We start from the raw sequence: 12,891 nt of genomic DNA, 5'->3' as shown, positions 1-12,891 counted from the left end.
TTTTTAGGAATGCTTTTTTAAGTATTTTGAGATTAATATATGAATTTGTGAACTACAGCAATTTATTTATGAATACAGACTAGCAGCAAATATAGGAAAACACAAGGCAAACACTAGACTACAAATCAAGTCTGTCAGTTGACCTAAAGTGGAAATTAAAGCCAGATCTGTTACCCTGCATTTTTTCTTGTGTTCTACAGTTCATGTAAAACACCATTGTAGAAAGAGCAGCAATTTTCATCTTTCTGGCATTGATGCAAATGTAAACAAATGCCAGTTTGTTTGCAAAACTGGACAAAATTACTTTCTCTTTTTTCTGGGAAAAAGAATATAAAATGCAACCAATTGAGGCATTAGTTCAGAAGCCACAAAAGTGCTTGAAACTGCTGACTTAGAGAATTCACCTGTTCAAAAACTGTACTGCATTTTCCTCCTTGAGGTAATTTAGAAGCTGCACAATTTTTCCTGAATTCAACTTGTATAGCTGGGCATGCTGGGGGAGCTTGCTTTCTTTAATCCTTTGTCAGGTTGTGGGCAATTCTAACTTACAAAAGAGTTGGGGTTTTATTTTTCCTTAGTAATCTTTTAGCACTTGACAAAATTTACAAAGCTGTGTGAGTTCCCTATGTTGGAAACAGGTCTGTTTTTCCTCCTGTCCTGGAGTGCATTCTTGTCAGCTGAAGCTGCTGGTCTTACAGGTAAGTGGTTTGTTTTATTGAGTAAAAGCAGTTTTATAGTATGCTTCTAGTGTGGGAAAATGGCATGTTTATTTCGGGCATGATATCCTATTTAAAGCTTCTAGCTCCCTACATTGTCCCATCCCTATTAGTGCCACTATTAATCCCACTTTTTTCTGACCAGCTATAGGACTAAAGATGATGGGAAGTAGGAGGAAGCGAATATACAGTGTCATGTGACTGGCAGAGACCACACTTCTCTGCATGCACTGCATGTCCTGGTCCCCCTCCTTTATCCCAGCCATCATTGACTGAACAGAGTACCAGGACATCCTCAATATTGTTGGATGGTTGCAGCCACTTTAGGATTAAAGAAAAATTGACCTTGTTCAGTGTGCCTCCTTTAACACCTTTTGCAACAGAAGTAGAGTCACGTCCCAGTGACAGGTAGAAAAACACATGATCTGATTGTTTTTTCGTCAACACTGGGAAAGAAAGTGCACAATCACAGTCAAGTACACGCTCAGGGAATGCTTTTTGCAGCATAAAGACACCACAGAAGTCGAGGCAGAAATTGTAAATGGATGTAGTTTACATACACAGCAACCTATGGCATAGAGTGATTTGAAAGAACAAGGTTTGTAAAAGCCTGATCGTTTTAGTGTTCTTGATGCAGTCACCTCTGAAATCTAGTGCTCTAATTAATGTCAGGGGAAGCCAGGGGAAGAAAACCGCTGAATGGAGCATTAATGCAACCCATGCTGGTTTGTTTGCAATATTGTTCAAAGCCTTTTGACGTCAAGTTGTATTTCTACTGACTTCCATGGAGCCAGCATGTTACCTTTTAATATTAGCCACACAATCAACCAGTTTCAGAATGGGCTTCAACAAGGACATCTTCTCACATTTTTGCCTTATTACATGAACAATTCTGGCCTGCATACTGCCCAAATCTTCAGGCTAATCAATAAACAGAGAAGTACATGAACTGAGCAAAAGGGTGGCATTCCAGCACATGGAGAAAATCGGATACTGACTAGAATAAAGTCCGTTTTGTGTCTTTATGCTTAATGGCTTTTAAAAACACATCACAAATACTAAATAAAAAACAAAACAAAGAAGGGTGATTGTTAATCAGTTGCCTCCTACTGGAGGTAAGGATTTCCTAATCCAGTGACTTCCAGGGAAAGGCTGTTTTATCAAACTCCTAGCTAAGAACAAGGATGCTATGTTTCAGTGAATGTACAATTGGTAAATTACACATTATGCCCAAAAATTGGATTTTTAGGGGAAATACTAATGTCTTTTAGATCCTCAGGTGCTGCACCAAAGGTAATTTCCATTTCTTAGGCACAGGAACAGACTGCTTATCCAGGGCAAAAATAATTGGCATACTGCAAACATGATGACTGTCAGCATACTCTCTTCTGGTAGTCACTCTGAAGAGTGTTTCATTTCTCTTTTCTTTTGCAATATATAAAATATCTGAAATAAAAGACTTAATTATCAAACACCACGGGTGTTATGGTAGCTATGGTAAGGAATTTTAAATGGACAGACAGAGAGCCAAAGACAGATGAACTGCAATGGCACTGCTGGACCACTCTATTCAATGAAATAAATTCCTAGTTTGAAGACTTTGACTTCAGTACACTGACTTCAAAAATTAACTTCATCCATTGTACATCTACACCTATATCTGTCTTTGTTTTCCTTGTGTTTCCACTGTTCATTCCTTCTAAATGAACTTCAAAGGATTAACACTAGACAAGAGTATTTGCCTGTAGCTATTAACTAATGTAATTGCAAAATAATTTTACTCTTACAATGCTTTCCACACTAGTTCTTCAATCACTAAGAGCCTTTTGAAGTCTAATATTGAAGTATGTCATAATTTATAAATAACAGGCAATACTGGATTTTATGTAGGTATAGTAAGTATAGAGCTCATTTATTTTACTTGCAGGTATTTTTTTTCATGTAAAATGTGAATGGACAGTAGTGCAGGTTGACATTTTATAAAATATTTTATTCCTCCACCTCAAGATATCCCATGATATATAACAGACAAGATATGGGCCTGACCCTGGTTGAAAAATGGATGTGATCAAACCAGCAAATCAACATAAAAATCTGGGATGACTATCTGATTATTGTTACACTGATAACTGTAAAGGATAAATTAATGTTATGGTAATTAATCTTATAGCTGTATCATCAAGCTGTGACATATGCGTGATAAATTGATTCATATACAGTAGAATCTAATTTGTGGACTTTCTTATTTGCCCTGAAGTACATCACTCCTGACTGTTGAGCAAAGTTGCAATAACAGAGTAAGGTCAGAGTTAATATAGTTGCTTTCATTTTCAAACTTCATTACAGAATATTTAGTAATAGGCTATGAAAAAAAATAAATAAATTAAATTAAAAACTTCTCAAAATAAATGAGGAAAGTACAACTTGCACTTATTGATTGCTTGTTCTTCTGCTTTATAATTAATAAAAATTGCTAATTTTTAATAGATCACTCTAGTCATTAGTCTGTGAAAGATTCCATGATGTACATGGGCATTTAATTTAACCTTCACCTTCGTTAGACCCTCTCTATCTACAGCTTTTTGAACTAAGTAGATATCCAAATAAACAGAGATTAATATACCTGCAAAAATGCACTCAAATATACATATATGAATTTATTTGCGTTTATGTATTCAATTAATGCATACTTCAAAGTCATGGAGAACTTATCAGTGTAAAAGCATCAAAATTATAGCCAACCACCTCTGATTACACATGCCAAAGACCTCCATTACAAAGCTAAGACAGGCAGATCTTGAAGGAGAAAATGTTAGAGGGAATCACCTTTAATCCTTTACTGTTTTCTGATCATTATAAAGGAAATGGCTTGTGATAAATTACTGCTGCTTCCTTGCCCTCAGCAATGCTTGTCTGAACATTTTTGATACGTCTGACACCTGCTTTCTCTTTCGGGGGCTCACAGGAGAGCACAGTCTACCAAGTGAGAAAGCTTTTCCTCCAAAAATAAGCAGCTTATTATGGCTGATGTAGCCAGGACAAGTCCAAAGATCTGGTCTCCTACTGGGGTAGTTTTGTGCTACCTCTGTATTTAGGGCATAGCAAAACCAAACATCAACAACATCCATTTCCTTTAGTACTGCTGACATTTCTCCTCCTGGCTGTTCACTCCTCTTATCTGTTCACTATAATTTGTCTTGGATCCACCATCTACCTCATTGCCTTTTTTAAAATAAACATTGTGACCAGCTCTTGTATCGCTCTCAGAAGGGATCTATCAAAATCTTTCTGTCTGCAGTTCTGAGCACTGTGAGCACAAGGCAGGTTGGTACCCGATTGACTTTAGTTCACTGGACTGACATTATTCCATAAAAGAAGTCATACTGGGATTTAAATTCTCAAATGGTGATTTTCTTTCCCTTATTCATCAGCAATGTGCCATGTTGTGCCATACAGAGAAGTAGGTAGACTTCTCCCAGTAACGAGTGAGAAGGGATAGCTTGGCTTCTACATCAAAAGGAGGGAGACCTCAACTCTCTTAAGCTGTAGTTCTGTCACTCCTAGGTGGAAATTCAGATCTAATTAGAAAAGAAGGCTCTTCAAAAATAAGATGGCTAAAATAAGACTGCTAATCTATTACTTCCCTTTGGGACTTCGGAGATGGCTCTGGATATCTACGTGGTACCCTAAGATGGGGATTGTCAGGTGAATCCTGTACTTTAGAGGATGCCCTATATATACTTTGCTGACATAGAAGCTAGATCCAATATTCTGTGCAGTTTTGGTTACCCCATTTACCATTTCCATAGGGTCACTTGACCAGACTACACACACACTTGAGGCAGTGCTTGGGTCTGGCTAGCTGTTGTAGGTACAGCCTTTTAAGACAGTAAGAAAAGAAGAGAAAGGTGTTTGGTTTAAGAGAAAAGTACATAAAATGAGGTTAGTGGAGTCTTATTGCTAGTGAATAAATTCAGGACAGTGTAAGCACTCTTGGCACATCTAGAACTAAACTTGGTATGCCTCACCATGAGTTCCAATCTAAACTGAATTCTGGAATTCATTTGACGGTACAAAAGTACAATACTGAAGCTCAGGTCTCACTTGAAGCAGTCAGGATCAACACCCAATGATCAGTCCTCAGATGAGGACCTAAAAAAATTCCCTCAGCTCTGTGTTTTGTTGCTTTGTGTCACTTCAACATAAAATCAACCTCAGACAACCCCAAAGAGGAAAGCTTCATGAACAAAACACCAGCTTTGGTTCTGCATCTGGTGCAGGTCTGGTGGAAGAAGCCTTAAGTCTTTGCTTCACCATCAAGAAAACGATTAGTCACACTTCATACCCTCAGTGAAAACAGACTGAGGAGGAATATTGCTGCTACTGGGTTTATAGCCTTACTACTGCAGCCATTTGATGCAGAAGGCAGTGCCTCATTTCCTGCCCCTCACATAGTCAGTCTGCTCCGGGACCTTCCCAGTAGTGCTGTGGAGATACTCTGCCATAAATGACTCCAAAGTAAATGTTACCCTATTTTAATTGTTTCTCTATTATCCAGCCCTCACTGCTCTTTTCTGCACATTTCAGTGCCTTTGATGACAGACCAGATCCTGTTGCTTGTTGTACTGTGGGATTTGCAGTATGTTGTGCATCATTAGAGACAGATCCCTGGAGCTCTGGAATGCTTCAAAGATGACAACTGGTTGGGTTACCTATAGATCTCATCAAATTAAGCTATACATTTTAGCCGGTTCCTTGTCTCCCCAGAAGGTAGAGGTTTGGTGGTTTTCTAAATTCATTTTTTTAGTACTAAAAGCCCTGACACCTGGGGACATAATGCCAGTTTTATTGTCTCAGATTAGCCAGTTCTGAAGTTTAAATTGTGGCTAGTCACTTCTAGGTTTGCATTAAAAGCACACTCTGCATGCTGCCCTTCTCTGACAAGAAACACTGTTTTCCAGTTTTTCTCTTAGCACCAGATACTGAAAAGCCAAGGGTACACTTCCTCCTGCTGTTCATGAAATGATCCGAAAGAAAAACTTTGTCTTTCAATGAACAATAAATTAATTTTTAGAGAAACACATATAAATTAATACTGACACTGTCTTGTTAATATTTACACCATCAGCAAAATATTTCTAAAGTTCTAAGTTACTTGTTTATCCTATAGTGTCTTCTGATACTACCAGCTTTTGTCCTAGCAACGATTTCAACTACAAGTATTTGGCAGAACTATGGTAAGAGTAACTTCTCTAATTGTAAACACAGCTACCAAACTATCTCTACTTCTGTTATATAAGAGAAACAAAAGCAAATAAAAGGGTAGGCTTTTGTTTCTAATAAAAACTCTTTGACAAGGTTGAACTGCAGCTGAAATTTTATTAGTGACTATCAACATTTTACTGTGAGGTTTCTCATTTTCTATATTAAGTGAAAAATTTCAGTTACTTTATAGAGATGAGGGGTTATATTGCACCTAGCAACTCATCACCCACTTCAACTCCAAGCATGGCCAGTTTACTTAAGGTTAGCATCTCATTCAGCAATTGCAGTACTAAGTATCTCAGTAATTGCTAATTTTGCCACTTAAAAATGAAAGAGTCTAGCAGCACTGAAAGAATGAGCTGAGTCTCCACTACCCCAAAATTAAAGCACTGAGTATTGATGACTGGTAAAATACAGTATTTCGATACCACACAACCTCAAAAATCAACCTTTAATAGTCTTACAAAGAAATCCAGATTCCCTTTTTGCCTTCAAGAGGTTCTGTGTTTGCCTTTTTAGGTACTTCTTTTTGCTTTGTAGTTGCATTAAAATGTAATTGGTCATTACTATTAAGTAATCATTTTTATGGGAATGTATTACAATTTTATCCAAGCTTTTTAATGAAGCATTCACTGTGAGAGGCATGGCTGGTGCCTGTTAAGCCTTCACTTGTAACCATTGAAATATTCCACTGCGTTCCGCCAGTCTACCGTGGAAACAGGGTATCTGGTTTCTACACTTCCATAAGTGCATGGCTCAGATCATTTATTCGTATTGTAGAATCAGATTTGGGCCATTTTACTCTTCATGTCTCTCAGCTCTCTCACTACTCATAATTAACAGTTTCTCAGCAGTGAAAAAGCATTTTATAGTCATAGTGGAACGCAACAGTCAGTTTTAAAGACACAAGACTTGGCATGATGATACAAGTAGAAGAAAGTGAATCAGAAACTCTTATCTCCATTTCTGTTACTGAGCCTGGAGCTAGAGATTCTTAGCAACAATACTTGTTTGTTATCTTTTTTAACTGAAACGTCATTGCCTGAGCATCCTGTTGCATATTATTATGCCCTGAGAATTTTTAAATTCCCCAGATCAGTTCTACATAATCCAATCCACTTATGAGGGAAAAAAAAAAAAGATGCATTTCAGAGAACAATTAGACCTCACAAAAACATAAACTTCCTGGAAGGTATTTAGGCATTACTACCCACAATGTTTATTGCAGTGTAGTTAGAAAAAAATAAATATCAAAACAGACATGAGAAAATAAATACAAAAAAAACAAAGACAGCAGTTAAAGCTCAGTGGAATTTCTCTTGGCTACAGAGACTGTGTTTTGTGTAGAACAGGTAAATTTACAATATAAAGAGAACCTAGAAGCGAAGAAAACATCCACAGTGGTTTGTTGGTAAAAAAAAAATTTGCTTTCTTATTTTCTTTCTGATGGCAGTTATCCCTTGTGCTAAATTCATCAGAGTATTTTTCACTCCATACTTTCTTCTACCATGAAAGGCGTATTAATGCCAGGCCTCAGTTCTTCCCAGAAACAAGAGAGGCTTGTGAATAAAAGAAAGTTGGATTTTGTTGGGCAATATTTTCGTGGTCATAAAACTTGAGAAAAACAGAGTCAGAAATTTGAGAAAGACCTGGAAAAGTAATAATTACTTGAACTCATACATGACAACGTGCTGCTCGTCCCATCCCCTCTGCATATGAAATAGTTTTAGCATTGTCTAAATTTTACTTTTCCATGTTTCCTTATCTGCACCTTGTTTTAGGGGAGGATGATAGTTTGCCTACCTCCAGGCCCCCCCACACTGCTAAAACTCAGGCATTCAGAGGTTTGGATAAGCCTGTTAAAGAACCTGTCGAGGCACCAGCACTGGCACCTGACACTTGTTCAGCACATTGCCAGCCTTTTCTTCCTGTGACTGTGTGGAGCCTGGCCTAATTCTCTTAATCCTTTTGAAGTAGCAGGTTGCTTTATATTGGGTTTGATGTGCTAAACCCTGTGGCACTGCAGATTCTGGCCCTTGACTGAGCCTCTTCTTGCTGTCCTTTGCAAATTTAGGGAAGTCACCATCCTGGGGAAGCTGGAGGAAGCTTTATCCAGCTTAAAGTCCAGAACTGAAGGCACAGACTGGGATTATTTTAACATTTCTACTTCTTGCTTTTGCTTCCAGAGCTGGTTTATATGTTTTAGTTCATGCTAGTTTAATGTAATAAACACCTAGAAAACTGCTATATGGTTATATTGCAATGGTGGATACTGCCTAAACCTGGACAGGTATCTTTTTGCATGCTTTGTTGCCTCAGTGTGTTTTCTTGGATTCATCAGTGTTATTTTAGTACGCCAGCAGCCTATGAACTAAAAATTACCTAACAATTGGCAGAGCAGCCCATGAGGAAACAGAACTACAAGGCTAATTAGGGCATGTTTTAGCTCTTAGACAGGAGGCAGTGGATAGAAGGGCTGAAAGGCACAAAAACTAAACCACCATGGGGTGGACAGTGGAAAACTGCCTCTGTGTGAGCCCCAGAGAGGGCAGGCATGCAGAGCTGGCACTGCAGGCTGGCTTTGTGCAAAGCCAGGGGTGGCTCTTGTGGTGCACATCTAGAAACCGAGCAGAATTTACGTGCTCCACATGCTTCAGGAAACCTGTGTGGTTTTCAGGAGAATGTGATCGGAATGGACATGAACAAGCCTTGAGCAGTTGTGCAAATAATTATCTCTGCAGACATATCCCAAATTTAAGAAAAGCACAGAGCTTTTTTCCTCCTCCATGAGCATTTACATACGGTTACGGGTGGACACTTATTTCTGGTTTTCCATTTTCTTCCTGTGTGGGTTCCTTCTGCCTTATCTGTGTCCAGAGCTAACAGAAAACTACAGTTACAGTCCTACCAGCTACTTTAATTACAATACTGCATTACAGTGATGTTACTCAATGATTCTAGTGAGTTAAGGCCACAGCCAGGGAGGATGTATTGAAAAATTAAAAAATATACTATAATACATTTTATATTGTTATTATCCCTGACAAACCTGCTGCCCAAGACCTTCCACAAGCCAACAAGCATAATTGCTGCCACATGACTACTGCCACTGACAAAGTCATCCTGGGCAATGCAGCTTGCATCTGCCAAAGCAACATTCTTAAGCAACGTGCTGTTGCCCACCTTGCACATTGTTACACACAGTTTATGATAAAGCTAACAATCGAGCAGAGACTGAAATTACTTTCCTGAATTGCAGTCAGTTGGTACCAAGAGGTCTCAAACCATTTAAATGTAATAAAAGTAATTTTTACTTTCCTAGTCAGTATATGCCAAAATTTTCACATAACCTTAAGTCCTTCATATTGTGTTAGTCTTGCCTGGCAGTCAGATTATGGTCAGATGTTGCCATGCATTAATTGAAGCAAATTTTCTACAATTTTTGGCCAAATACAGAACAGTTGAAGTGCTGTGAATAGGTAAAGAATGAGGTAGGTGATTCAAGATCTTCATGACTTCTGGCAAAGAAAAAAAATCTTGTCTGTTTGAAAGATGCTCATATACAACATATCTTTAAGATCTTTGGTTATAAAACATTGTTAACAAGTCTAGCTTTTTCATGCAGCCCTTTGACAAACCTAAGAAAACAGAAGCAGCTAACTCTGGGATGTTTTTGAATTTCAGGTATTGTTGCAGTCCTTTTCTGTGGAGTCACACAGGCCCATTATACCTACAACAATCTGTCGCCAGATTCCCAAATGAGAACTAAACAGGTAGGGCATGGAAATAAATGACTTTGTGTCTTCAACTGGTATAAGAAACAGACAGAGCTACTGGAATATATCTGGGTAGGTTTTCATTAATGCAAAGAAAGAGGCTTATGTCTTCATTGGGGGAAAGACTGGAGATTTTGCCAGAAAAACAGTAACAATTCTCTAGGTAAGCAAAAAATGTAACACTTCTTCCCAAGAGACCCTAAACATGAGTTCAGGAGCTGCAGGGTAAGGAGGTCACAGTTTAGAATAGCCTTCATGTAAAAATGCTATAAAGTGAAAGAAATCAAAGAGCTCTGGTAATTAGAGAGAAGTGGCTCAAGATACTGGATCCATGTGGACTTTTGCAAAAGGACTGTGTAAACTGCAGTCTGACCCACAGACTTGAGCAATGACATCGTTTCGTTTCTGTCTCATTAAAAGTCTGGTGCAATTGGAGAGAAAGGGAGTTTCTTTTTCCCCTCTGTGTTTAGAGACAGCAGAAATTTGATTATCCGTTATTTGTTTGAACAGGTGATTAGAGTAATTGCAATTCTTCTTAAAACTTGAGGCTGTTCTCAGTACTAGATCTATGGTGCTGCAATGTTCAAAATATTTTCCAGCACAAGAAGAAATTTTAGACTACCTCACCACTACCTCGATACTTTAAGAGGTCATTTAAATGCGATTTCCTTCCCTTTTAATATTGACTCATATGTCCCAAGAACCCCAGGTTGTAGAAAATCTATCTCCTAGAACAAAATGGAAGCATATGGTCCAAGACTATAATTTTCATGATGCAGTCTGGTGCCTTTCTCAGCAGCTCCTCTGGTTTAAGCACTGGAAATTTTACGTAGAAAATTTCATTGCTTCTTGCACATCTCAATTTAATCAAAAATCCAATTTTCTATCAAAACCAGTTTGATAGAAAAAATATTGCCCACAGAATCAGTTCAACACAAAAAAAGTTTCTGGTCAGTACTGCCAGAATAAAGTCATAACTATTGAACAGTATCTTATCAATTGCATTTCTCCATATCAGTAGAGACTGGTGCTTTCGAAAAGCATTCCAGCAGAGAAGAGAAGCTTTCACTGGTAACTGTGTCATAAGGGAGTAACATTTACATCTACTATAGAATTGTTCCTATTTTGCAGAAATACTGAAATGCATATGCCATTACTACCCTTGCATATAACCATCACAATTTGAACACAAGGATTTTTCAGGGATTCATCTGCATGATTTAGTGGTGCATAGCTTCAAAGAGAGAAATAGAAAAGCTGTGGTATTTTTAATTACATATGAACCTTTTCAACTGCAGAACTAACATTTAGTTTAAATGCATACCGGTTTTGTTCATGCTTACCATCTCATTCCCTCCCATTCAACAGTGCAAAATAAAATAGTGAAAATAAACTGAATCTACCCTTAAACACACAGAAAAAGGATTATGCATTTCTCTATGGAGCTGTGAGCTTTACGCATCCCTTCCTTTCTGTTTGTCTCTTCCCCCATAAACTCTTAATCCTCAGCCTCCCTTATGATATGGTTCAAAAATTGTTGTTAAAATCCTTTGAATTCTTCTAATTTATTTTATAATCCAAAGATTACCCTTTTATATGCAGCTGTTTGAGACCTGCACTGCCTATTTCTTTCTCTCCCCCCCAAGAATTCTCTTCAAGCAAATTTACTAAGCCACACACTTGGCATTCTCATAATTATATATGACTTAAGTGCCTTTTAAATTTATATCATTGCTCAGACAGCCAGCAGTGCTCTCAATCTAAGTCATTTTTATTACACATTACTGGCCAAAATCAAGGGCTTTTAAGTTCAGACATGGAATTATTCCAAGGCAGTCTCTCTCTTTTCTTATAATAATGACAGATCTTTCAGTAACGACTGGTGAACTGTAATGCACACTGACAAAACCCTGAGTTAAGGCTGAAGCTAAAGCTAACAGAAAACTTGGCAATCAGATCTAAAACTGCAAATCAGATTGTGAAATTGTGTTAGCTGATTTTAAACAAATGCTTTTTCTCTACTACTTTGCATCACTTTCTTTACATTTTTTTACTGGCTGTTAAAATTTAATAGCTTGATGGTAAAATTCAGTCTACAATTATAGAGGTGGTGTTTCTGGCCATGATGCTCAGTTCTGCAGTTCTCATAATACCTCATCTGCTCTAAAAGAATACATAAGAAAAAAAAAGGATGGGTATGATTTTCTGCAGATATTGATATAACATTAAAACTTGCCTATAATCCTTAGGTGAGAATTTAAGAATCTCTATTAAGAATGACTGTTAAAAGATGGCATGTAATTATTAGTCCCCATGTATCCTTTATTATCCAGTCAATCACCATTTAACATTCCATGAAAAAGAAATATTAGATTTCAAGCATCTGAAACTTAAAGAATCTGAAAGTATAAAGTAACCCAAATCTTGTCACAAACAATGGATTATTTTAACACTCTCATAAGAAGAGATAACACAGATTTAGTGAAAATACAGGCTTTAGAAACTTTTCATTCAATCCAATTATCCCATTTCTCACTAAGCATGCATAAACTTTCCATGTGTTTTTATTTGTTTTCAACATGAATTAAGTTTTATGGCAGTATATTTAAGTCATCACCATTGACCTGACTATGGTCATAGTAATTTTAACATTAAAATTGACACCACCATCCGTGGCAACAAGGTTAGGTCAAATGGAGTGCTCCTGGGTTTCAAACATTTAAAGTTTAATTTATCCAATATATCTTTAGTGAAGGAGAAGATGAAACCTCTAGGACCTGATCGAAAGCTATTTGATTCTGTGCAGCTTTCTCTAGAATTATTTACAGCTGCTATATAACCTCACGTTATGCTGCAGGCAAACAATAGCTGCTTCTAAATCTTGGGACATTATAGTTCAGATTTTACATTAGGTGCTTCAGGTGTACAGTTGGGCTGGGTGAATTTGCTCAACTACAAGTCAGTCAGTGGCTAGGCAGGGTGTTGCTAGATAAATAGAAATTACTGTGTTGTTAAAAGCAGGGGATGCAAATCCCATAGGTCAGCTCTAGAAAGCAATGCATAGATATTACTATGTTTCTGCAGGAACAGACAATATTCCTCACTATTTTTTTTCCTTCTGCCCTCCATCAGTT

General features: G+C 37.6%; 1 protein-coding gene across 1 annotated transcript in view; it reads left to right on the top strand.

Moving 5' to 3' along the window:
- SLC9A9 (solute carrier family 9 member A9) overlaps nt 1-12,891 on the top strand; it is a gene marked incomplete at both ends in the record, with an annotated part of 187,907 nt that overhangs the window by 74,285 nt on the left and 100,731 nt on the right. Inside the window, 2 exons of the mRNA XM_084267390.1 lie at nt 590-698; nt 9,666-9,754. Of these exons, the coding sequence (XP_084123516.1) occupies nt 590-698; nt 9,666-9,754 (198 nt within the window). The remainder of the gene's footprint in view (nt 1-589; nt 699-9,665; nt 9,755-12,891) is intronic.

The sequence above is a fragment of the Gallinula chloropus genome, assembly GCF_964237585.1.
Source record: "Gallinula chloropus genome assembly, chromosome: 8".
Lineage (NCBI taxonomy): Eukaryota > Metazoa > Chordata > Aves > Gruiformes > Rallidae > Gallinula > Gallinula chloropus.
Note: the sequence above shows the minus strand (reverse complement) of the source record. Positions and strands in the feature narration are given on the sequence as shown.